At 39.4% G+C, this 27,820-nt stretch overlaps 1 protein-coding gene across 5 annotated transcripts in view; it reads left to right on the top strand.

The window, feature by feature from the left end:
* xpo4 (exportin 4) overlaps positions 1 to 27,820 on the top strand; it is a 245,986-nt gene that overhangs the window by 53,269 nt on the left and 164,897 nt on the right. For 4 of the 5 annotated variants that reach the window (XM_060826076.1, XM_060826077.1, XM_060826078.1 and 1 more), the window contains one exon: positions 1,250 to 2,823. In XM_060826076.1, the coding sequence (XP_060682059.1) occupies positions 1,250 to 2,823 (1,574 nt within the window). Of the gene's footprint in view, positions 1 to 1,249; positions 2,824 to 11,023; positions 11,607 to 15,327; positions 15,511 to 24,124; positions 24,232 to 27,820 lie in introns of all 5 variants that reach the window. The other variant, XM_060826081.1, reaches the window with a different exon arrangement.

The following is a 27,820-nucleotide window of genomic DNA, read 5'->3' as shown; positions in this document are numbered from 1 at the left end:
ATGATGAACCAAAAAGAGGTTGCTCTGTGGAATTGTAACCTAACAAGGAGTCCATACTATAAATCTCCCCGCCTTTTCTTTAGACAGGAAACTGAATAAGTAAATAAATAAAATTAGGAGCTAAATTCCAGCAGTTTTTAGATTTGGGGGTGAACATTATAAAGTATCAATTATAAATGGAAGAAACAAAGGAACTTTGGAACACTTTGCTTCCAAGATGTTGTTAATATTTATCCAATTTGGAACTTGTAGACCGATTTTCAAATTAGATGATGAACTTGTGAAAAAGCTTGTCAGTCTTCCATTAATTAGTTTCAACATAATGAAAATCATGAGTAACTTATCCTGACTTATGCCCTACTAAGCCCCTTCACCCAAATACTGAAGAGCTATAAAATGTTATTGTGTTGTAGGCACCGTGTCATATGGCACTGAGTAGATTGATATTAAGCCAGGTTTGCTACTAAAAAGTCTAATTGTCTCAAGTGTTTCACAGGAAAGAAAATTAGATTTGTTTTATTGGATTAAACAACTTTCCTTTTTAACTTTAGCCATTTTCAATGTGCATGCTTTCCCACTTCCTACACAGCCTACGGCTGACTTGTCTTTAGGTCTCTCATTTTGCTTTTTTCCTCTTCTGTGAAAGTTTGGAGTGGCTCAGATTGACATACAGTCATATGCATGCACAATTCTAGCAAGAACAGTGAATAGCAATCAGGATCAGAATGCCAATTTGAAATTCCCAGTCTTGAGAGTGCTCAAACTAATTGTAACAAAACCACTGCTGCTCTAATGAGATAAAGTTGATGTGGAGATGCTGATATTGCACTGGGGTGGACAAAGTTTAAAAATCACACAACACCAGGTTATAATCCAACAGGTTTATTTGAAAGTACAAGCTTTTGGAGCACTGCTGTTCCATCAGGTATTTGGCAATATTAGAAATTAGATCTATAACTTTCCTAGTATGTAGAACTCAGCTACTCTCTGAATAAATTCTCTGAATTATTTAAAAAGAAAAGAGTTCTGGATCTGGCATAATCTGTTGAGATAGAAACAGAGTTAGTATTTTGAGTTCAATGTGATGCTCCTTCAGAAAACAAATCTCCACTATCTTTTAAGGCATCAGACATTGGAAGGTGATATAAACAGACTCATTTTCTTGATTTCTGTTTAGCTATTTTCCTGCTTTTGATAATTGCACCAAATAAATTGTGATAGTAATGCCATCCCATTTGTTTATTTTAAGGAAAAAGTATTGGACCACATCCTCTTGATCGTAGGCCAAGTTTTGAAGGATCAAATGACTCTTTGTGTACCTATCACCAGTTGGGCAATCCAATGTATGATTTAGCAGATTCTGGAGCTGCAAATACACCGAATATGAATTTTTTAGTTGCTGCTGGACAAGCTATAACTGTCAACACTCCAGGGCAAAGGTGTTCTCCCTTAGGACTTCACTCTGCAATTGTTGGACAGAATCCTCCATCAAATGCTATATTCCCCTCCACAAGCTGTGATATTAAACATCAACAAATATCATATTCGGCCAAAGGAGAAACAGGCCAATCTCTTCAAATGATAAATTACACTCTTTCAAATCACAGTGGCCAATCAATTACATTGCAAAGTCCTCAGGTGTCAAGCAATCCACATTATATGAGGCAGCATTTAATGGCTCAAGGAGAAAATAATGTCTCCTTAGGTTATGCTGTCCAAAGAAGTTCATCTTTCCAAAACAAGGTGCAACAGGAAGGAAATTATGGAACCCTTCAGAATAAAAGCCCTGTTACTCAAGGCATTCCTGGCCATACGTTCCAACAACCTCCAACAGTTTTATACTTGTCGCAGTCCCATCATAGACAACAAAGTCCTACATCTCCTCAAATACAAATGTTATCAAGCCGCACTTCTTCATTTGGAAATGAGTTTTCGGAACTTGCTCCAAATATGATCACACCCTCAAGAAATAGCCTCAATGTGGACATTTTTGATATAAATCCTTCCCAGGTGCAACATTGGCAAGTATCATCTCCATCAAGGAGGGATTCCATTCAGAACACTGGACTAGAAACATTGCCAAGACCAGCTGGCCATCTTAGGCCAGATAGCCAAATACCAAACAGAACTAATTCGTTCAATAACCAACTTCAAACTTCACCATCTGTGAAACAAATTCAAACAGGCAAAACAGAGTCATCCCTAAACACTACCAATACTATCACAGCAGTAACATCAACCCCTATTCTTCAACCTGTGAAGAGCATTAGAGTTCCAAGGCCTGAACCTCAAACAGCTGTAGCACCTTCACATCCGGCATGGTTGCAGAATCAGGGTACGGACAATAATGATATACTGGAGCAAAAATCCTTGACAGCAGCAGGAGCAGCAGCCTATGTCCTTGAAACTGATGATTACACTATGAAAGAGCGTAGATGTCCTCCACCACCATATCCAAAACATTTATTACTTCAGAACAATACAGAGCAATTTGATGCTAACTCTGTAGCCGTGGATGTGGAGCAGTGTATCCGTGGTGTTCACAGTTTGACATGCAATAAAACTGAGGACAACAACAATGAAAAAAGTGAGAAAAGTAGCAAGCCTAACAAACCAGAGAAGATGGGAAAGGACAAAAAACGTATTCAAACATCCCCTGTGCCATTTCGCAAAAATAAAGATGAAGAGAAAAGGGAATCGCGAATTAAAAGTTATTCCCCTTTTGCTTTTAAATTTTTCATGGAACAACATGTAGAAAACATCATGAAAACATATCAGCAAAAATTAAACAGAAGGTTGCAGTTGGAGCAAGAGATGTCAAAGGTATTGATTTAACATTGAAATGATAACTGTACAACTGAACCATTTAATGTTTATATTTCACTCAAACTTAATTTTGTCGTTAATCTTCTTTGAAGTACAGATTTAAAGAGTTTAGTTTCAAAGATAGCATACTAAATCAGAGTGGTTGGAAGCACATTTGAGTCCTCATTCCATTCAGTTTCTATCAGAGTTGTATTGTTTTTTATTAAAGTAATAAATTGCAGTCTATAGTATGCGCTTCTGAAAAAAAAAATCAGCAAGGATTTTGTTCCCAGCTCCACTTGCACATTTCTTTTTGGCTAGTTCAAAGCCAGCTGATATGTAGCTTTTGAGAGAGAGAGAGAGAGCCCGATTTTGTAAATGAGGCAAACACAGGGATCTGCTGACCCATTGCATTAGCTCATCTGCCATTGCAGCTGAGCAATCGAACTATATAACGATAAGAGGCAGGAGCAGAAGTAGCACAATTTGCTTTTCTGTCACTTACTTAGATCATGGCTAATCTGATGATTCTCAATTCAATCTTACTGATTTATCCTCATACCCTTAATGCCCTTACTGATTTCAAATCAGTTCTTCCTAGCCTTGAACATACTTAACCCAGCTTTGACAGCCTCCACAGTAAAGATTTCTGCAGATATACTTCTCCTCAGAGATAGAATTCCTACTCATGGTCTTAGGTGGGCAACTCTGAGATTATGTCCTCTCTTCCTAAATTATCCCAGAAGAAGGAACAATCACTTTGCCTAAGAATCTTATGATTTATTAATTGCTCTGTTCAGTCTACTAATTTCCAATGAATGTAGGTCCAGCCTACTCAACGTATCTTCTATGAGACAGTTCCTCTATACTCAGAATCAGCCTAGAGAGCCCACTCTTAACTGCCTCCCATGCCAGATATCTTTCGTTGGATAAGGGGACCTAAACTATTTACAGTGTTCCAGGTGTGGTCTAGCTCGTGCCCTTTTACATTTTATTCCCTTTGAAATAAAAGTCAAACAGTTCATTTGCCTTCCCTATTACCCACTGAACTAGATGTTAACTTTTTGTGATATATGATGTGTTGCAGCTTTTAACAGTCTTTTCCCAGTTAAATGAAACAATAACATCCCATCCCCGGTATCCAGCATGGACAGGGAATGGAGTGCATCAGTTACATTAATAGTTGCAGTCAGCACCGCTTATAAATACTATCAGCAAAGTTTGATCAAAACAGGAGAGGGCTAATCAAATGATCAGTTCCCAAAGCAAGGAAACCTACAGCCTTTGATTGCACTTGCATGAGAGTTCCAGATATAGGGATACCTGATAATTGGAACTCTGTTGTATTTAGTTTTTTTTATAGAATCCTTGCAGTGTGGAAGGATTCGCCCAACAAGTCCACACCAACACTCCGAAGAGTAACCCACTTAGACCCATTCCCCTACCCTATTACTCTACATTTACTCCTACCTCATACATCCCTGAACACCTATAGGCAATTTAGCACGACCAATTCACCTAAACTGCACATAATCGGATCGTGGGAGGACGGGAGCACCCAGGGGACAATGCCTTTGACTTGCCAAATATTTGCTCCGTCAAGTAACCTTTATATGTCCCTCTGTAGACTCCTGTCATCATCACTACTTGCCTGTCCAGCTATCCTGACTATGTTGAATACACAGTTTCTTCATTAATCTGAATAAACTGTTGGTAAGGTCAAAGCTAGTGCAGAGATCACACGTGGAGGGAAAACTTAAATTCTGTCAAGGCAGCAGTTCTTTAAGGATTGAAACATACTCTAAATGGGAATTTGCAACAGAGATTGAAAAGTGGACTAATAGTTCATTAGCATAAAGGACAAACTTGGTCAACCTGGTTTCTTTGCTGAATGGTTGGAAGTGGAAATGGCAGCTTCAGAAAGGGAACCCAAAGAACAGTTGATCATTTGGGACGAAGACCATTCTTCAGTAAATGCTATAAAGGAAAACTTGTTTATATTGTAATTGTTTATTTTTAAGACCATGGCTGTATTTTCCCTTCCATGCAATTATAATTTTTCTGCTCCCAGGAGGATCAGAATGTTGCTCTGGAACTGGTGATTGGAAGGAGGTGGTTTACTAATGACTATCTTAATTATGATTTTCCTTTGCTGTCCTGAAGATAGCAACTCCTACTGTGTTTAATTGTTGGCCCCTTAATTACATGAACTATTTGCCATTCCTCTTATTAAAGCACGATGTCTGTCTTGACAATGAATAGTAGCATGCCAGTTACCTGTTGAGGCATCATTTTAAGAAGTTGCAGGATTTAAAGAGATGGCCATTTTAATTTTGAAAATTTAGGAGAGAAAGCTTGTGACAGTGTGCGAGGAGTGTATACAGTGAATGGTCTTGTCTTATGGTGTTTAGAAATTGAGAAGCAGAACAGTCTTTTGTAGCAAGTTCTACAAGCTCTTGCTTATTTTCACTTGTCCCTATACTTCATCCAAGGGTTGGGAACTAATATGAAAGTCACTTCCACAGTGTACAGTTGGATATATTGCTGAAAGTTCAAGACTTTGTCAGATTAGGGAAACTTAATATAATGAAAAATACCAGAATATCTGTGGTACACTGAGTACACTTAGTATCCTCAGCCTTCACCTGAAATTGTTCCTTCAATCACAGCAATATGTATGTTTAGCCCACATGATTTCATCTGTTATGTATGCATGCCATTATACTGCAGACTGACAATAAGCCCAATTTTAAGTCCTCATGTCTAGCAAGAATGGGCATTTCCAGATTCTTTTTCAATCCTTGCTGGCATGCACCATTTTAAAATGCATATTCTGGTTACCCTTCTTGTAGACAGATGAGGATTTTTGTTTAATTCAGAAGTTAAGCTCAGATGATGTCACACAGACTATATTTTAATTCTGGTCAGCTATGCGTGACATCACATGCAAACCTTGCCTGAGCCCAAAGGAGCAGCAGGCACAACAGACAGTAGAAACAGGGAGTAACTGATTTTAGGTTGCCTGGTGAGCCAGGTGGTGCAGAAGTTTCTCCTCCAACCCTCAGTGTCATTGACACTGGATTTGAGCAGGACTCAGTTTACAATATCCACTCTCCCCACCCCTGCATTAAATATCACTGCTTTGATAGTGTTTTTCATTTTAACAGTGGGTTATTTTTAGTTCTTTCTACTCTGCTTGCAGAAGACACCAAATTTCAAAAAAGAGAGAACTTGCCCTGGCTATTGACCTCTAATCCTAAACCTTAAACTTGTAGATGCAAAACATAGACAATTTAGGAGATGGAAAGTTGACTGCTTTTAAATCTCATCTCATTCTCTAATTGATTTTTTGACTAAAATATAGAATGCAGGCCATTCTAACATCACCTTTTTTAATGGAAGCTGTGGGCCAATTTTGTATTTGTGTCTTAAGGACCTATTTTTGAAATATCTCTGAGCATTGAACTCATTGGTTTGCTCATTGGTGACTATGCTAATTATGTGCTAGCAAGGACAGCATTTGTTACCCATTCCTAATTGCCTTTTAACAGTAAGGCTTACTAGGCAATTTCAGAGACCGGTAATTTAGATTACACCTAATACTACGGGCAATTTGGCATGGCCAATTCAGCTAATCTGCACAGTCTTTGGACTGTGGGAGGAAACCCATGCAGACACAGGGAGAATGTGCAAACTCCACACAGACAGTTGCCCGAGTCAGGAATTGAACCTGGGTTGCTAGCCACTGAGCCGCCGTGCCGCCCACGGTGATTTCAGTCACTGTGTGTTGGTCTGGAGTTGCATGCAATCCCAGACCAGATAAGGACAGATCTACCTCCCTAAAGAATATTAGTGAATCAAGTGGGCTTTTACAACATTTCATGACATTTTATGTAGTCACCATTACTGAGACTTGCCTAATATTCTAGTTTTGTTAATTCAATTTAAATTCCCTCGACTGTCATGTTGGATGAGCCTTTAGATTACTAGTTCAGTGACATTATCACTGTGGCTCCATTTCTACATAAAAATGGTGACTTTGGTGCATGTCTACATGGAACCTGCATTACAGCTTGATTATACAACATTGCCATCCATTGTGGAGTTTGCGGCAAGTCTGCATTAGAACTCCACATACCACAGACCGTAAGGGCAGTTGATGCCTCTCCTAAGAAATTACCAAAGGGTATTACAATTCTACCTTCAGGCATATCAGTCATTTGGTAAATAGTTTTCTTCCTGTCGTTAATTGTATTTGGAGAATATTGCTTTACACGTAAACAGCTGGTCAGCCTGTGCTGCTAATCTCCTGTGTCAGCCTGAAACCTTAAAGTTAGGACTATGAATAACATTTTCCAGAACTTTGATGGAGTTTATGTATTTTGCTACATCTGTCATTTTATCCATTACTAAATTGAAGCCTTAAGTGTGCCTCAAATCAATAGAGGTTTTTTTAAAAATCCTGGTTTGGGACTTCTGGTGGGTCCAGTGCATATTTGGTGTAGCCTGCTCTACTTGAAATCTCTACCTTCAAAATGCAGAGGTTAAAATGAGGTTATTAGATCGAGTGGATCGGTTGGAGAGACAGATAGAAGCGATGAGGAATTTGCAACACAACTGTGTGTGATGGATGGCAGTTAAAGGAAGGGGGGTGAAAGTCAGATACAGTCACATAGATGGGTTAACTCCAGGAAGGGTGAAAGAGGTCAGCACCTAGGGCAGGAGTCTTTTGTGGATATACCCATTTCAAACAGGTATACTGTTTTGGAAAATGTAGGGGGTGATGAATTCTCAGGGGAACGTAGAACGAACAGCCAAGTTTCTGGTATTGAGACTGTCTCTAATGCAATGTGGAGTACGTCGGCTTCCAAGAGATCAATTGTGATAGGGGATTCTGTAGTCAGAGGTGCAGACAAACGTTTCTGTGAGAATGGTATGTTGTTTCCCTGGTGCCAGGATCACGGATGCCTCAGAGAGGGTGCAGAATGTTCTCACGGGGGAGAGGGGCCAGCAGGAGGTCATTGTGCACATTGGAACCAATGACATTGGAAGGAAAAAGGTTGAGACTGAAGGGAGATTACAGAGAGTTAAGCAGAAATTAAAAAGGAGGTCCTCAAGGGTAGTAATATCTGGATTACTCCCAGTGCTATGAGCTAGTGAGGGCAGGAATAGGAGGATAGAGCAGATGAATGCATGGCTGAGGAGCTGGTGTATTGGAGAAGGATTCACATTTTTGGATCATTGGAATCTCTTTTGGGGTAGAAGTGACCTGTACAAGAAGGACGGATTGTACCTAAATTGGAAGGGGACTAATATACTGGCAGGGAAATTTGCTAGAACTGCTTGGGAGGATTTAAACTAGTAAGGTGGTGGGGTGGGACCCAGAGAGGAAAGAGATCGATCTGAGACTGGTACAGCTGAGAACAGAAGTGAGTCAAACAGTCAGGGCAGGCTGGGACAAGGTAGGACTAATAAATTAAACTTTGTTTATTTCAATGCGAGGGGCTTAACAGGGAAGGCAGATGAACTCAGGGCGTGGTTAGGAACATGGGACTGGGATATCATAGCAATTATGGAAACATGGCTCAGGGATGGGCAGGACTGGCAGCTTAATGTTCCAGGATACAAATGCTACAGGAAGGATAGAAAGGGAGGCAAGAGAGGAGGGGGAGTGGCATTTTTGATAAGGGATAGCATTACAGTTGTGCTGAGAAAGGACATTCCCGGAAATACATCCAGGAAAGTTATTTGGGTGGAACTGAGAAATAAGAAAGGGATGATCACCTTATTGGGATTGTATTATAGACCCCCCAATAGTCAGAGGGAGATTGAGAAACAAACTTGTCAGGAGATCTCAGCTATCTGTAAGAATAATAGGGTAGTTATGGTAGGGGATTTTAACTTTCCAGACATCGACTGGGACTGCCATAGTGTTAAAGGTTTAGACGGAGAGGAATTTCTTAAGTGCGTACAAGACAATTTTCTCATTCAGTATGTGAATGTACCTACTGGAGAAGGTGCAAAACTTGACCTACTCTTGGGAAATAAGGCAGGGCAGGTTATTGAGGTGTCAGTGGGGGAGCACTTTGGGGCCAGCGACCATAATTCTATTCGTTTTAAAATAGTGATGGAAAAGGATAGACCAGAGCTAAAAGTTGAAGTTCTAAATTAGAGAAAGGCCAATTTTGACGGTATTAGACAAGAACTTTTGAAAGCTGATTGGAGGCAGACGTTCGCAGGTAAAGGGACGGCTGGAAAATGGGAAGCCTTCAGAAATGAGATAACAAGAATCCAGAGAAAGTATATTCCTGTTAGGGTGAAAGGGAAGGCTGATAGGTATAGGGAATGCTGGATGACTAAAGAAATTGAGGGTTTGGTTAAGAAAAAGAAGGAAGCATATGTCAGGTATAGACAGGAGGATCGAGTGAATCCTTAGAAGAGTATAAAGAAAGTAGGAGTATACTTAAGAGGGAAATTTGGAGGGCAAAACGGGGACATGAAATAGCTTTGGCAAATAGAATTAAGGAGAATCCAAAGGGTTTTTACAAATATATTAAGGACAAAAGGGTAACTAGGGAGAGAATAGGGCCCCTCAAAGATCAGCAAGGCGGCCTTTGTGTGGAGCCACAGAAAATGGGGGAGATACTAAATGAATATTTTGCATCAGTATTTACTGTGGAAAAGGATATGGAAGATATAGACTATAGGGAAATAGATGGTGACATTTTGCAAAATGTCCAGATTACAGAGGAGGAAGTGCTGGATGTCATGAAATGGTAAAAGGAGGATAAATCCCCAGGACCTGATCAGGTGTACCCGAGAACTCTGTGGGAAGCTAGAGAAGTGATTGCTGGGCCTCTTGCTGAGATATTTGTATTATCGATGGTCACAGGTGATGTGCCGGAAGACTGGAGGTTGGCAAACGTGATGCCACTGTTTAAGAAGGGCAGTAAAAACAAGCCAGGGAACCATAGACCAGTGAGCCTGACCTCTGTGATGGGCAAGTTGTTGGAGGGAATCCTGAGGGACAGGATGTACATGTATTTGGAAAGGCAAGGACTGATTCGGGATAGTCAACATGGCTTTGTGCGTGGGAAATCATGTCTCATAAACTTGGTTGAATTTTTTGAAGAAGTAACAAAGGGTGGTATATGTATGGAATGAGCTGCCAGAGGAAGTGGTGCAGGCTAAAATAATTGCAACATTTAAGAGGCATTTGGATGGGTATATGAATAGGAAGGGTTTGGAAGGATATGGGCCGGGTGCTGGCAGGTGGGACTAGATTGGGTTGGAATATCTGGTCAGCATGGACGGGTTGGACCGAAGGGTCTGTTTCCATGCTGTACATCTCTATGACTCTAAAAGAAGTCCCATAGGAAAAATCTGTGACATTGTTGCTACTGACAGTAATAATTCGGCAAATGTTCCTAGCATACATATTTCAGAGAAATAGTACCAACGTAGCTTCAAGATTGTTTACAAATTTAGTCCTTAACAACTCAGAGTCCCCTTTTCATTAGTGGATATGCTGGATAATGCATCCACATAAATTTCATGAAAATAAATGGATAAGAAAGTTACACTATCTGAACATTGATCCGAACACTAAGCAGAAATGTTTTGCACCTGATTGCTCCTATTGTCACTTTTTTCTTGGAAAATGCATGTAATGCATGAAAAGGGTAGACTTCGATGTAACAAATTTTCAACTAATTTTTCAATAAGGATCCAGTTTGTGTATGGGAATAAATAATCTTAGCTGAAGGGATAACAGAGTTTGGGAGTCCAAGCAAGCTTAATTAATTTTATTCTCAATTTTTTTACCCTCTTGATGGTTTAGAAAATAATCATTTCTCAGAAAATGACAACTCCATATCCTGATTTTCCAACAGAAGACAATGGATATCAATAAAAAAATTTTAGTTTGGCAGTTTTTATTTCTTCCTTACAATTGGTCTCAGGATCCCAATTGTATCACCTCCACTGCTGTTTCATCTGAAATGAAAACCTGGGAATTGAATTGAAGCTGTAATGTCCCAGGTTACGGTTTTATAATATTGTTTGGCACATTGGCCCAAGAAGACAACACGGGAGGTATCTATACTTGCCAGCAAAGGAATTATCAAGTAGTCTTTCAGTTCCTTTGAATGTTATTAAGCTTTATTACTAATTATTTTTCATCCATTTTCAACTAATTTATACTGTATGACTTCCAAAGGCAGGACTATCCGAGGCAGAACAGGAGCAGATGAGGAAAATGCTTAATCAGAAAGAGTCTAATTACAACAGGCTGAAAAGAGCAAAAATGGACAAGTCACTCTTTGTAAAAGTTAAGACACTGGGAGTTGGTGCCTTTGGGGAGGTCTGCCTAGCTCAAAAGGTGGATACAAATGCTGTATATGCAATGAAAACTCTACGGAAAAAGGATGTGCTGAGTCGTAATCAAGTGGCTCATGTGAAAGCAGAGAGGGATATTCTGGCTGAAGCTGACAATGAATGGGTAGTCAAGCTCTACTATTCTTTTCAAGATAAAGAAAATTTATACTTCGTGATGGACTACATCCCAGGTGGAGATATGATGAGTCTTTTGATACGAATGGGAGTTTTTCCTGAATCACTGGCAAGGTTCTATATTGCAGAATTGACTTTAGCCATTGAAAGCGTTCACAAAATGGGATTTATTCACAGGGATATTAAACCTGACAACATCCTTATTGATCTTGATGGACACATTAAACTCACAGACTTTGGTCTTTGTACTGGATTTAGATGGACTCATGATTCCAAATACTATCAGAAAGGTAGGTCTAGATTATGTAATTTTCTACGTTTTCCTTTAGTGCTTTAACACATGTTTGAATTAATATTATTGATTTTTAAAAAAATGTTTTGTTAGCTCATAGTAGAGCAATATTGTACTTATCATAAAAGCATTAGACTTGTGTTAAAACAGCAAATACTAGAAATACTCAGCAGGCCTGGCAGCATTTGTTTTACCTGGAATTGTATTTGGGCCTCGGACAGTGAGATGGGGGTGGGGGAAAGCAAAAAATACAGGTGTTGCACCTCCTGAACAATAAACATGTATCAGAAAATGCAATAGGAAAGTGAGGTAAGTAGGTAGATAAAGGAGAACCAGTGGAGGTGGTGTATTTGGATTTCCAGAATGTTTTGATAAAGTCTTATTTAAGATATTAGTATGTGAAAATAAAGCATATATGACTGAGGGTAATTTATGGGCATGGATTCAGAATTAATTAGCATTCAGCAAACAGACAGTAGGAACAAGTGGATTTTTTTCAGAGTGGAATTGTGTCTCAGTTATTCACAGTATATATCAGAAGTTTGAGGGAATCAAATATAATGTTTCCAAGTCTGCTGATGACATAAACTAAGTGGGATTGACTGCTGAGGAGTATGTAAAGAAGCTTAAAGGTGATTTAGACAGGTTCAGTGAGTGGGCAAATGCATGGAGGATGCAGTATAACATGGATAAGTGTGAAGTTATCCACTTCATTGGGAAAAACAGAATCACTACTATTTGATTGGTCCACTGTATACAACAGACTTGTAAGCAAAGTTAGAGCTGACAGAATAAAAAGATAGGAGCAACATTAAAATGAAAATGGTGAATGACAGGAGATGGTTGGGGGGGGAGGGCCATGGGGACAGACAATGGTGAGTTGGTGGCCCTCAGTTTGCACAGGGCAACCTCTACCTTAAAAGAAGGTATTGCAAATTTCTCCCTCTTCCCAATGCCAAAAGCATTTAGGCATGAACATTGAAATATTCAAGTCAGTTACCCTGTTAACAGGTTCAATTTCCCATTAATTATCCTTTTAAAATGGCAAGCAGACTTTCTATTTTAGTTAACTCCCACTTTTATGGGAAACAAGTCAGGGGTGAGTAGACAGGCAAATTGGGTAGCTATCCAGCATGTTTTATGGGTGCTTGCCAAAACACACTTAGGCTGGATTTTGCAACACCCACAATCAGCATATTTTCTTTTTCTTTTTACAGACTGTTAGGTTTGCTGAATAGTTCCAGAATTTCCCATTTATTTCGTAGTTGTAACACCTGCATTATTTTATTTTTTGTATCATGTTGAGAGCCTAAGCATTAATTTATCTTTTCTGCCCAAATCAGCTTATCATTTTATAGCAAAAAGACCTTTAATCTCAGTTTGACCTGCATGATCCAGAATCATCAGCTGATGTTGACAAGAATTATGAGGTAGTCCATATTCTGGAAGATCTCTGATGGAGGGAGATCATAAAATGTACAGTAACCTCATGTTGTCATGGGTGCTCTGAAATTTCTAAGAGAAACTTTTATGTCAGAGTTGACAACCATAAAGGAAAACTAATCTTGCTTGCTTTTCCCTCAGCTAAAAGTATATAGTGCATAAAACTGTTCCATTCAAACTGCAACCATATTAGACACTTTTATATTAGGTTAACTTATTGAAGTTAGAGGCAGTTTTTCCTTGGAATATTGATTTCAGGAGATTAATGCCACATAGATTCCACTGTTCTCTGTTAACATTTCACTGTTCTCCTCTCCCCTAAACACTGGAAATCAATTCCAAACAGACTTCAGTGACCATGTGAAATGTCAGAGAAAAGATTTTCCATACTCATTTTAAAAAAAAAACAAATTTAGGTCATCAGGCCCTAAGACTATTAATTTTCAAACTTATGATGATAGTGGGTGGTTCTAGTTCTCTCATGTTACTAGAGTCAGGAATACATATTTTAAATGAAATGGCAGTGGTTGCCACTGGCTGGTGGCTGGTATATCGTCATAATGCTCAAATTGAGCCCTTTACGGTGTTGATGGTCATTGAAGCACTATCTTAGCCTGTGGATTGTAACATATTCTACTTTTGCTGTAAAAATCCCTAAGCTACCAGTTATATTTTTTAATAAATGTTCCTTGATATAATGAGGGTACCAGGAGATTTAGATTTTTATGATTCACAAAATGCAAGATCCACAAAAGTTGGGTATGTATATAAGTTTTGACAGGAACCTCGGGAGATGTTTTGATTTTGGGTGAGAATAGGAATTGAGAGTATGCAAAAGTGAAAATATAAGATCACTATAGAAAGAATGAAAAGGAAAATGTTTAAAAATGCTTTGTTTTCCCTTACTTCCTCCATCTTGTCTTTCTCTTTATCCCCCTACCTTTTTATGTACTCACCTCTCACTCCCGCCCTCTCTTTGTTTTTCTCTCAATTTTCTGCCACAATCTTTGTTTAACTAGATAAATTATTTTATGGGTTAATTACATTGCTTCAAGAGACAAATATTATAACTTCTGAGGCATTAGCACAAGATTGGAATTATACGAAGAGGCATATGTGAGGAAAGATACCAATCCTGATTTCCTATAACATTTTGTTCCACATGGCACGTGGAACAAAAAAATAGGCAAAATATTACTTAACTGGAGAGGTTGAGAGGTACAGATATCCAAAGACACCTGTTGTATCCTTTCTCATGAGTCACTAAAAGTTATCATGTAGGTTCAGCAAACCATTAGGAATACAAATGGTGTGTTGGCCTTCATTGCACGAGGATTTGAGTATAGAAGCAAAAAATGTCTTGTTGTGATTGTATAAAGCCTTTGTGAGGTTTCACCTGAAATATTGTGTCCAGTTTCAGTCTTCTTCTCTCAGTAGGGGAATACTTGCCAGAGAGGGTTTGCAACATAAATTCATTTGACAATTCCTCAGAAAGTGGGATTATTTATTGAGAAGAGATTGAGAAGGTCTGGATTCCCTAGAGTTGTGCAAAATGAGGGATGGCCTGACTGAAATTTTCAAAATCTGATAATATGTGGCAGGTGAAAATAGATGAGACATTTTCCATGGTTGTGAATAAAAAAACCATGGGACAAAACCTCAGGAAAAGGATGGGCCATTTGAGATTGAGATAAAGAGGAATTTCTTCAATTTTTGGAATTTTCCAGCCCAGAAGACTTGGAAGTACAATTATTGAATGTGTTCAAACCAGAAGTCTTCTGGAAACATGGTGTCATGTGATATGAAGATAGTGTAGGAAAGTGGTGTTGCTGTAGATGATCAATGATAATCCAATTGACTAGCAGAGCAGATATGAAAGGCTGAATAGCCTACTCTTTTTGTATTCCTTAAGACAAATACAACCAATACCCTGTATTTCTTAATCTGAGGATAGATAGATGTGTCAGTCTTTTAAATGGAAGGTAATATATGGAATGAATCTGAATGCAGTAGAATTGAAAAACGTATGCCATTTTGAAATTATTCATATTTACTACCAGTATGTAATTATTGTAATTAATCCAATTTAGTAAGATCATGTCTGTATCTGACAAGAGGCTTAAATTTTCTTAATTCATTTGCCAGAGTTAAGCATCTAGTCTTAGGTTAATATAAAATAATTAGAATTATGAATAAAATGTTTTGCTATCAAAGTTGATTATTAAATATGACAGGAATTTTGTATTCATTTGTTTTATTTTCCAATGTATAAAAAGGGAGCCATGTGAGACAGGATAGTATGGAACCAAGTGATCTCTGGGGAGATTTGTCTGACTGTAAGTGCGGTGACAGATTAAAGACCCTTGAACAGAGGGCTGTCCGACAACACCACAGATGCCTAGCCCACTCATTAGTTGGAACTCCAAACTACATAGCTCCTGAGGTTCTGCTACGAAAAGGTTAGTGTTTATAATGTTTGTTTGGTTTCAGTATATTTTTAAAATAAATATATAGTAGCAAAGTACTGAATCAAAATTCTGCAGACATTTTAGCAAACTCCACCCTAATTCCAACAGAAGCCCATCAGAGTGACCACAAAAACTACTGGGCCTCCCAGGTTCCAGTGGCTGCCTTACAATCCTCATTATGTAAGAAGGAAGATTGCATGAAAAAAGACACTCTTCCATCAGCAAAAACTGTCGAGTGTCAAAACTTTGACAAGTGGTACTCTGTGCACCTTTGTTCAAACTATCAAAAATCCACTTCTCCAGCCTCCTCCAATTTTAATGGGTTCACCAGTGGAATTCAGCAATAGACATAGTCTGGAACAGTACACAGTGCTTTGGCTGTGATTTTACCAGACCTACGTACAATAGCAGCAAGAGATACAAGGGGCTTGGAGTTTACAATACTGACCTGTTACCATTTAGAGTCATAGAGTGATACGGTACAGAAACAGACTCTTTAGTCTAACTCATCCATGCAACCAAGTTTCCTAAACTAAGCTAGTCCCATTTGCCTGCACTTGACCATTCATGTACTTGTCCCAATGTCTTTTAGATGTTGTAGTTGTACCTTCATCTACCACTTCCTTTGGCAATTCATTCCACATAGGAGCTATCCTCTGTGTGAAAGTGTTGCCCCTCAAGTCCCTTTTAAATCTTTCTCCTCTCATCTTAGTTTTGAACTCGCCTACCCTAGGGAACGGACCTTTTGCTATTCCCTTCATGATTTTATAAATTTCTTTCGGGTCACCCCTCAACCTTCAAAGGTCAGCGTCTCGACCTATCCTTATAACTCAAGCCCTCCAGTCCCGGCAACATCCTTGTACAGTAAATCTTTTCTGAACCCTCTCCAATTTAATAATATCCTTCCTAAAGCAGGGCAACCAGAACGGTACACTGTATTCCGAAAGTGTCCTCATCAACGTCCTGAACAACTGCAGCATGATGTCCTAACTCCTATAAATGAACTCCAGTATTTCCCAGAAAATTGACTTTAAGTTAAACAAATTTAGAGTTCTCACTTTTCTTTCTGTCCTTCCTTGAATAGAAATATTATATTTGTTTTCTTACAATCTGTGGTATTACAAATGATTGAAAAAATTTTGAAAGATCTGAGTCAATGTATTACTATTCTTGTAGGCATTTGTTAAAACTTTAGAATATAGGCCATTAGATCTAAGATATTTTTGCTTTTAATCTCAATAATTTTTCCAGTTTTTTTTTATTAACATAACTTACATTACTTATGCTAGACTTTGTGCCAAGAGGTTTTCCACAACTGAATACCATTGACCAGGAACCAAAATGGACCAGCTGTATAAATATAAAGACTATAGAAACAGATTTGAGCTTAAGAATTATGTGTCAAGTAGCTTCCCTCTAGTCAACTACATTTCCTATAACTTCTCCTGCAATTGAATAGACCTCCAAGATTCATGTGCAGTAGCAGTTTCTGGAACCAGAAATCAATGGATCCACATATGAATCAACACCCTCCAAGCAGCTGCACAGCTTAAAAAGAACACTGCCTGTGTCCTCAAGGCACAGGTCAGAATGTGACTTGAATATTTTTCATTTATTAGGATTGCTGCAGTTCCAGCAGCACTGCAGAGGCTTGACACCATCCAGGAAAAAGCATGCTTGATTGTCATCCTGTCCAGCACCTTCAATATTCATGCTTTCCACCACTGATCCACAGAGCCAGCATGCGTAATGTCTACAAGACGCACTGCAACAACTCATCAGAGTTCCATCGCAGCATCTTTCAAATCTGGGACTTCTACCACCTAGAAGGACAAGACAGCAGACACATGGAAAAATCATCAATTGCAAGTTCCCTTTCAAGCCACACACCACTCAGACCTAGAATTACATCACATTCCTTCATGAATCACTTTCTATCAGTATGGAGTGTGTACCCAGTACCCAAAAATTGCAGTGGTTCAAGAAGGCAGCTTACCACCACCATCTGCAAGACAATTACAGATACGCAACAAATTCTGGGCTCACCAGTGATGCCAGCATCTCAAGAACAAATAAAATGGGAACAAATTTATCAACATTAAGGAGTACGAGTACTGTGATTCATGACACTTTCACTTCCCTACCATTCAAGGCACACAGAACATGTATTTATATAAAGTTAGAAGAGAAAAGAGAAACTTAACAGGTCTGACAGCATCTGTGGAGAGGGAGATAATATGACTGTAAGACAAGCTCAACAAGCATTGTAATAAAAAAATTTAAAGTGAAACCTGTTGTTTCCAATTGACCATGAAAATCTGTAGAATGTACTGGAAAACAACCCAAATCAGCCATGTCCTCACACAGAAACACCAGTCTGCAAAGGCATAGACTTTGATGTGGTGGAAAGTTTGTGGGGGGTTTGGGGGAGGGGGGGGAGAGCAGCAATGGACTAGTTTCATGGTGAAGATTAGAGTGGTGCTGGAAAAACACAGCAGGTCAGGCACCATCTGAGGAGCAGGAAAATCTATGTTTCAGGCAAAAGCCCTTCATCAGAAATTTTCCCCTCAGGTGCTGCCTGAACTGCTATGCTTTTCCAGCACAACTCTAATCTTGACTCTGATTTCCAGCATCTGCAGTACTCAGTTTCGTCTAGTTTCATGGTGGTCTCCTGGCAGGAGCTTACATCCTGTGGAACACAGACACTTTGCTAATTACGTATGTGGTAAGCTCACATACCTCATTGACGTGCCAACGACCTCTTTGGGAAACCTCGATGTGTGAGGGCATAATATGCAGTTTGATTGTTAAAGATGTGAAGAGTTAGGCAAAAACACCATGTAATTTCTCTGACTTCTCTCACAGATCATTTACTAACAGAGCTTAACTGGTAGATGCCATTCCTGCATTTCTTGTAGCGTTGCTCCTCTTAGAAGGAAGTGGTGAAGGAGGTAACGGATGCAAGAACTTTGAGCCCAGTAAAAATCATCAAATGTTAGCAGCTGCTGCAAATGTTCCAGAGCAAGAAGCAGCAGGACAAGAGGTGGAGAGGAAAGATGACAAGCAGGATTATTCACTTCACTACAATTAGCTGCAAATGATAGAATGGTAATGTCACAGAAGATTAAGGATGTTCCAATTCATCATTTCTGAGCTGTGCCAGCTGCTATACAAGGACTCATGCTTTCAATGACTGGGTTGGCAGTCTGATCCTAGTAGCTTTAAAGGTTACAGCTGCCCTTAATGTTTGTGCTGAAAGTCATTTTAGGGAGCAATTGGGGTCCCCTGCAAAAACCCTCCAGTTTTAAGTGCATCGAAGATATATCCAAGGAAATGTCATACCATGCAATAGAACACTCACTGACACCTGTCTTTTACCAAGATCCTTGGCCCATACAGGAATAGCTGCTTGGAGACCGGGGATACCTATTCCAAAACAGTTTTATGACACAAAAAAATCCACAGACAATGTAGAGCTAAGCTACAATGATGCTCACTTTTCCACCTTGAGTCGTAGTGGGACATTACATCACCCTCAATGTAAATGTGATTTATTAGCTTGGACCAGTTTAGTGGAATTTGGAAATAGAAATTGAGAGGTTATCCTGAATACAAATTAAATGATGGACTGTGGGCAAACCTCTGAGGATGAAGTTGAGACTGAGGAGCAGGAGAATGTCCAGGTAGGCTGGCCATAAGAAGAAGATAAACCAAAGATTTAGAGAGCCTGAGAGGCCAGAGACAAGCTTTGTTACCACCTGCTTCCTGGATGCCTAAGCTAGTTTCAGAATTTGATTGCACATTTAAGTTGCTCATCTGATTGGCAACCTGTTGCTTAGTTTAAAGGAAATGGCTAACTTGTTTGTTTGCTATTCTTCATATTGGTTCTTGGAGATTAAGTGGTGTTACTCTTGCAAGTGAAATGTTATTTCAACTGAATACATAGTAAAGCAACTAAGCACTATGTGCCATTAGCGAGATAGTTCATATATGTCCTATAGCATTGATGTTATTTAGCTGTGAAACCATCTGTGAGGAGGATATGGTATATGAGTCTTCTATAGTCCAGTCCCTCAAGAGAACCACCAGGTTGACACTGATCCTGATAAAGCTCCTTTTGACTCTTCCTTCATCTCTATCTTCCACTGCTTACGAATGCATTGAGACTGTAATGTTGCTTTGATAATAATTGAGCATTCTCTACAACAACATGTAACCTGCAAAAGTCAGTGATTCAAGCACCTCCTCTCTCTCTCTCTCTCTCTGGACTTGTTATGCCAAGAAGGATTTTACATGGGAGCTGTCAATTGAATATTCACAGTCCTTGAACATAACAATACTTCCTTGAAAAAAGGAACTGCTTTTTCCTACTAAGACATAGAGGATAAGTAGAGTGTCTAAAGATATATTCCGCCTGGGTCTGGTACCTTCATTATACGTTGTCCTTAGCCTCAGTAGTCTCCAAAATAATGTGAAATGCCTTGGCTGCAATCCACAAAGTTAAGTTTCAAGGATCCTGGACAGAAGGAGCTATGTACAAGCAAGGACTTGGTTACTTGAGACAGAACTTGCAGCAGCTTACGAGACTTGTGAAGAGGCTCTTCACCTTTTCCATTGATCTGACTTAAGCAGGTCTCAAAGTGAAAAACTACTACAGACATTGTAACAATACAAATGAAAATATATGGACAACATAGAAGTCATTTTTACAATGATGCCACTCACGTGCCCTAAGTGATTTTAAAAAAAATATCTGTTCCTTTCCACAATGCCTAGGTGTAAGGCAGAACCCCACAGCTGCTTTTGAGGTAGTCTGCTCAGTTGTTGGTCCTATTGACATTAGAATACTTGGGTGATATTGCAGTGGGTGTTCTCTACCTAGAGAGCTCATGCATGTTGAGTCTTCTGCCCAGCTGCAAGCTTCTCCTATGCTTGACCTGTTGTTGACAGTGGAGAGGTATAGGAACTGACCATCTCTGGAGTGTTCTAAGCAGAAGCTTCTGCGATGCCTTTGTGTTACTATTCCACCCTGTGAGCTCCTGCTGCCACTATCTAGCTTCCTTGAGAGAAAGATGATGGTGTGAGGTCAAAGATCCTCTTCCCCCTTTTACCATGCCATCGATGCTGAGACCCATAGTTAATTTAACAAATTGCATGCCTGATTGCATATTTGGCAACTACTGGGCATTCTGCTGGACCTGGGGTCTCCAAGGTAATTGCCATAAAGACATCACATGCGATTATCAGAAATATCAAAATATATTTACTGGAACATAGGACAGTACAGCACAGGAACAGGCCGTTTGGCTTATGGTATTGTGCCAAACATAATGCCAAATTAAACTACTTCCTTCTGCCCACCCTTAGTCCACATCCCTCCATTCCTTGCATATTCATGTGTTTATCTAAAAGCCCTTTAAATATCCCTATCATATCTGCCAACACCATCACCCCTGGCAGCATGTTCCAGACTTCTACCATTCTGTAAAAAAAGACATTTGGCCCTTACATCTACTTTGAATTGCCCCCTCTCACCTTAACTGCATGTCCCCTAGACATTTTAACTCTGGGGGAAAAGAAAATTCTGACTGTCAGACCTATCCATGCATTTCATAATTTTAAAGACTTTTGTCAAGTCTCATCAGCCTCTGAAGCTCCACAGAAAACAACCATAATTTTTCTAGCCTCTCCTTTATAGCACATGCCCTATCATCCATGCAGCATCTTGATCAGCCTCTTCTGCACCCTTTCCAAATTCTCCATATCCTTCCTGTGATGTCACAACTAGAAGTGAATGCAATACTTTAAGTGTAGCCAAACCAAAGTCTTTTAAAGGTACAACATGACATCCTGACTCTTATGCTAAATGCCCCAACCAGTAAGGGCAAGCATGCCATATGCCTTCATTACTCTATCTACTCGTGTGGCCACTTTCAGGGAGCTGTGGACTTGACCCCAAGGTTCCTCTGTACATTAATGCTATTCAGGACCCTGCCATTAACTGTATACTTTTCCTTAACATTTGATCTCCCAAAGTGCAGCACCTCATGATTACCCAGATTAAACTCCATCTGCCATTTCTCCACCATATTTGCATCATCCCGCTGTATCCTTTCACCACCTTCTACACTATCTACAAGTCCACGGATCTTTGTCATCTGCAAGTGTACTTACCCACCCATGTACGTTTTCATCCAAGTCATTTATACATATACAATTAGCAGAGGTCCCAGTATGGATCCCTGTGGAACACCAGTAGTTACAGACCTCCAGCTAAAAAAAAACATCCATCCACCACAACCCTCTGCCTCCTATGGGCAAGCCAATCAGAGAGGAGCTTGATTTTTGTGCTGTTTGGCCATTATTTCCCCCCCCCCCCCCCCCCCCGCCACGTTATACGCAGTCTTGGTTTTCCCTGGCAATCTCTTGATAGGTGATGTGTGCCAGCTCCCCGATAGTCTTGGACTTCTTCACTTGGGCGTGTGCCAGTTTTTCCTTACGAAGTAGAGAAAGATTGAATACGATGGGAGTGGATACAATAGCAGTTAGTGATCATGCATGAGCACAAGAGATGGTGAGGTGTCTCTATTGAGTGAGTGGGAAGTGCAGAGGTAGACAGGGTTATTAATAGTAATGGATGAAGTGATGCAAGCCCTTGAGTAGGCATAATACATGTGATGATGAGGGTTATAGTCCATCATCCTTCATGAGATACATATGCAGTGGCACAGTTGTAATGAGTAATGGTACTGTACCTGTGAGGTAGCAGGAAAATGATGGTGCTCCTACCCCTTGTGGAGGACAGGAAATCAGTATTGCAAATCTGTCCATACCAGATCGGGCAGGGTAGCCTTTTTTTTATGGTCAGACAGAACAAGACTGAGCTTCTCACCATCACTGAATCCAAAAGCACCTCCAGATCTTTCTCTGTGAAGTGAGAAAACAACTTCATTTGTTTTTGTGTCATGTGTTAAGAGGTAGACACCACATGTAAGGGGAAGGTCCTGACTTGCATAGTCTGAAGTGGTGTCAACTGGGTGTTTAAATATGGTGCCATGGATGCCTGAAGCTGCCATTAGTAGCAAGCACTTTCATATCACTCACCATGTGTTTTGCCAAATGACACAACCCACATCTCACTTGCATAAGTAATGAGATGAGAAGCAGGTGATCATACAAGGTAATTCTGTCTGGACCATGATGGGGATAATGCCATGATATTTCAAATGGAAAAGTCCAGTCCATGGTAAATTGAAAGCATCCTTGTGAGGACTGATTTTCCTCCCTCCCCTCCATTTGTCAAAATAATCTGAAATGCAAACCACCTAAAAAGGACAGACTTGTACTTTCACAAAAATCCACGTGTAATTGTGCACTTGTACTTTCAGGTCATTATCTAACCCTTACAGTTTCACAATAATGCCATTGGAAAGGGCTTGTCTCCAATAATAGGGGAGGACATTGCTCAACTCCTATAGAACAAAGAAGATTACAACAACAGCAATGGCCCAAAACCAGCCAGAAAACCAAGGATGAGTCATCAACCTAATGTACCTGGGGAACAAAAAAAAGTCGTTTTACATTTTGGAGCTTCTAAGAATTTGTAGCCAAACCAAGAATATTCTCGGATATTTTCTCCAGAAAAAAAAAAGAAGGCTAAAGGATGAACTGATCAGGGACTTTAAGATTATCAAGTGGTTTAATTTTAAGAATCTAAAACTGAAGACCATAATTAAGAGAGAGCCACTATTAAGGAATTGAGGAAAAGCATACTTATTCAGAGTGTGGTTCAAATCTGGAATCTCCTATCACATGAATTATGGATTATGACATGGACATAATTAAGGTCAAATTGGTTAAGTACATGGCAAAGCCACCACTCAGTAAAGCAACAAACACTTGTGCAGAAATGTAGCATTGCTGTGCAGCATTGGTGTTTGAAGGAGAGAAATGTTTCCATGTTAAATGATCTTTGATTTTGTTGGATGCATCAGGAATTCATACCAAATAATAGATAGTCAATGATAGCTCGTATAAGATATGTCATATCACAATGAACTACCCGACTAAGTAAGCAATTTTCAAAACAATTAGTTGGTACCAAATGTTATACTTTGTCTGTGATGTGATTTGATGTAAAAAAAGCTTAAAATGCCATAAGGAAGAGGAGTACAAAAATAATTTTCTCTGAAAGATTGGTAGCCTGTTAGTTAAGTTTTAGTCGTCATTAACTGAAGCATTGTCCATGGCACTGCCTCTACCAATCAGCATGCTTCTCAAATACAGTATACTTTCCCTTCATGTGGATATTTTTATGAATTGTCCTGATGAATGCAAAATGGAAAACTTTGACAAATGCTTTTTAACGATATATCAAATAATATCTATCACAGTTATCATTTGTATACAGATTTTACAGCAGACCAATTCTGTTGGACATTGTAAACAAAACTGGTTTAGAAATAGAAACATTTGACTTAACTGGTCTGTCAGTTTTAGCTAATGTTTGAAATAAATAAAAGTTTACTGCTCTATTCTCATCTCAGGTACTTAAGTTTTGACTCACAATTGGGGATTGTCTTGGGTAATGGTGTCTGTTTTACAGGATACACTCAACTTTGTGACTGGTGGAGTGTGGGAGTTATCCTCTTTGAAATGTTAGTCGGGCAGCCTCCTTTTCTTGCTCCAACACCTGCAGAAACTCAAATTAAGGTAGGTACCTAGAGCACTATGTCCTTACAGCAATACATCAGAACCTATGTTTTACAGTTTTGACGCAGTATCTCATAAACCAAATTGTGCATTATGTGAGGGTACAGTAGTGCAGTGGTACTGTTACTTGGCTAGTATTCTAGCCACCAATAATACTCCAGAAACACAAGTCAAATTGTTCCTCACCATTGGGGAGAATCTCAATCAAGTAGTAAATGTGCATCAAAAATCTGGTCTCAGTAATGATGATCACAAAAATCCATTTGATTTGCTAATGTATTGTCCCTACCTACTCTATCCTATTGTGACTGAGACCCACTGCAGTCTGGTTAATCGTAAACTACCCTCTGAAATGATTTGGCAAGATATTGTGCTAAACTGTGACAGGTTGAATAAGAATTAAACTGGATGAACCACCGACATTGGAATCAACAAAGGTGCACATTGCCCAATTGACTTTGCAAAGTCCTCCTCATTAGCGTCTGGCACCTTTGCCAAAATTGGTAGAGTCAGAAGACTAGCTGAGCAACAGCCTTGGAATAATTAGTTTCACTGAATCATGCATCGGGTAAAGAGAGTAGCTAGGAAAACAATAGGTCCACTCGAGGACAGGGGAGGGAATTTATGCGTGGAACTAGACGAATTGGGTGAGGTGCTTAAGTACTTCGCATTGGTATTCACCAATGAGAAGAAGATGGATAATAAGGTTAGAGAGGTGTATATTGATGTTCTAGATATTAAGAAAGCAGAGGTGTTGGGTGTCTTGGAAAAAATGAAGGTAGGTAAGTACCCAAGGCCTGCAGGGCTGGATCCCAGGATATTGGAGGGAGACAATGGAAGAGATTACTGGGGATTTGACCGAGATAATTGTATCATCTTTAACCACAATTGAGGTTCCAGAAGACTGGAGAATAGCCAATGTTGTTCCTTTGGTAAAAACAATGACTGCAGATGCTGGAAACCAGAGTCTAGATTAGAGTGGTGCTGGAAAAACACAGCAGTTCAGGCAGCATCCAAGGAGCAGTAAAATCGATGTTTCGGGCAAAAGCCCTTCATCAGGAACGTCGATTTTACTGCTCCTCGGATGCTGCCTGAACTGCTGTGCTTTTCCAGCACCACTTTAATCTAGAATGTTGTTCCTTTGTTTAAAAAGGGCAATCCAGGAAATTATAAGCTGGTGAGCTTTATATCTGTTACAACACGGGAAGACTCTCATGCTTAATTTTAAAAAACACAGCAACACAGAAAAGATGCATCCCATGCAGTAGTCTGTGCAAATTCAATAGGCCAAGAACTATTTAAAGTAAAAATTAACAATTATTTATTTCTTAAAGTATAACAGAGAATAATTAAGTTACAATTCCTTCCTCTAACCTATCTTCTATAATACTAGTCTGATAAAACTCCCAATTAAGATTAAAAAAACTTATTTCAAAACCAGGCAGCTTTCAGTTTTCTTTGAATTCCTGTGTTCTTTTCTTCTTGGGGAGTTTGCTTCACAGGTTACTGATCGATAAAGGTACCTTTTAAGAGGGCTATTTTCTGGGCAGTGTTCAGATGTCATTGGCTTGGCAGATCTGCTCTCAACTGTTCAATTTTCCCTGATCTTATACCCCCCCCCCCCCAAAGCATTGGATTGTGTTATCAGCTTTTAAGATTGCCAATATACTAAAATCAAACTGGATTGGTGTTTGTATTTTCCGAGGTATAATTTAAATTGATTGGCCTAATTCAAATCTGCTTTGTCGTTTCCAGGCAACCATCTAATCAAATTGTTTGACCAAATGTTACATTATATTTCTTTTCAGAACATTTGGTTCTGTCAGGTAGTTCTGTTGCTTTTAACTCTCTTGAAGGTACAGTATACCCATAGCTTCAAAACAACCCTCCATTAAGAAAACAATGAACCATCATAATGAAAAAATGGCTTCATATTTTTACTTTTAAATGCATTACCCTAACATACAGATAACTTTGAGATAAGTTCACCTTAATGTCTTCCCATATACCTAATAAAATATTAAATAAAGACAAAAGTTATCTGAACTCTATCAGTTGAATACACGATAACCCTAATCTGCGATTATATTCTTCCGACTTGCAACGTGTATGATTTTTAAATTAAAAATCGGTAACGTAAGTCTCCAGTGAAATAGTCTCATTTTTGTCTTTAAAGTGTTCTAAGAATGTAAGCAGATTGTGACCTATGTACAAAACCGTTTCCAACACATTGTTCGTGACATACATGTTAAAATGCTATAAGGCCAGTACCAAACTCAATAGTTCCTTTTCAGTTGTGGAGTATTTCCTCTGGTGGATATTGATCTTCTTCAAAAAGTAACCAATTGGCAGTTCAATCTCATCCTCATCTTCCTGTAGGATTAGAGCTCCAACTCCTTTGTCACTGGCATTGATGGTGACTTTAAAAGGTTTAGAATATTTTGTTGTACCTAAAACTGGTTTGGTGGTTAATATGGCTTTCAAATGGTCGAATGCTTCCTGGCATTGTTCTGTCCACCGAAACTTTGTGTTCTTCTGCAGCAAATCGGTTAATGGTGGCACTACACCACTGAAGTTTAGAACAAACCTCCAATAGAATCTGCTGAGTCCTAAGAATCACAGCACCTCTTTCTTCAAAGTTGAACATGGAAATTCCTTGATGGCCTTCGTCTTTGCATTCTGTGGGGACAACCTTCCATGTTACGTCCCAAGAACGTCGCCTCTGCTTTCGCAAATTCAGTTTTATTTAAGTCGATCACTAGTTTTGCTTCTTGTAGTTTTTCAAAGGGCTCCGCCAGCTGGACCATGTAATCTTTCCAGGACTTACTAAAGATCACTATGTTGTACAAATAGACTGCACAATTTGTTAACCCAGCCACAACTCCTTTCATGGGTCTTTGGAGTGTGGCGGGTGCCTTCTTCATTCCAAAGGCCTTCACTTTAAACTGATATAGCCCATTTGGGGTTACAAATGCAGAAATTTCTTTCATCGCCTCTGATGAAGGTACCTGCCAGTAACCAAGCATTAAGTCCAACTTCGTGATGTAACCGGCTTGTCCGACTTTCTCGATACAGTCCTCCAATCTAGGAATTGGATAACAGTCTGATTTTGTAACGGCATTGACTTTCCGATAATCCACGTGGAATCGTTGAGTCTGATCAGTTTGAGTACTAAGACAATTGGCGAACTCTACTTGCTCTGGCTTGGTTCGACGATGTCTTCATCGAGCATGGCTTCCACTTCCATGTGGACTTGTCTGGCTTTGAAAGGATTAAGCAGATTAGGGTGTTGTTTTATTGGAGCAGTATTCCATACATCTACTTCATGTACAATAGCATTAGTCCTCCCCATCTGATTCTTACATATGTCCTTATACTGCAGTAACACATCTTTCAATTGTGTTCTATGCTCCTGAGACTGATAGCTTAATAACATATCCCACTCCTCAAGGACTTCTTCACTTTTTGATCTATTTTAAGGCACATCAAATCCATATCATCTGGATTTGATTCCTCACTCTGCGGGGCAGTAACTAACACCTGTTTCTCCAGTTCTTTCTCTCTAGTATAACATGGTTTCAACATGTTC

Source organism: Hemiscyllium ocellatum, chromosome 6 (assembly GCF_020745735.1).
Source record: "Hemiscyllium ocellatum isolate sHemOce1 chromosome 6, sHemOce1.pat.X.cur, whole genome shotgun sequence".
Lineage (NCBI taxonomy): Eukaryota > Metazoa > Chordata > Chondrichthyes > Orectolobiformes > Hemiscylliidae > Hemiscyllium > Hemiscyllium ocellatum.
The sequence above is the reverse complement of the archived record's forward strand: the minus strand, read 5'-3'. Positions and strand labels throughout refer to the sequence as shown.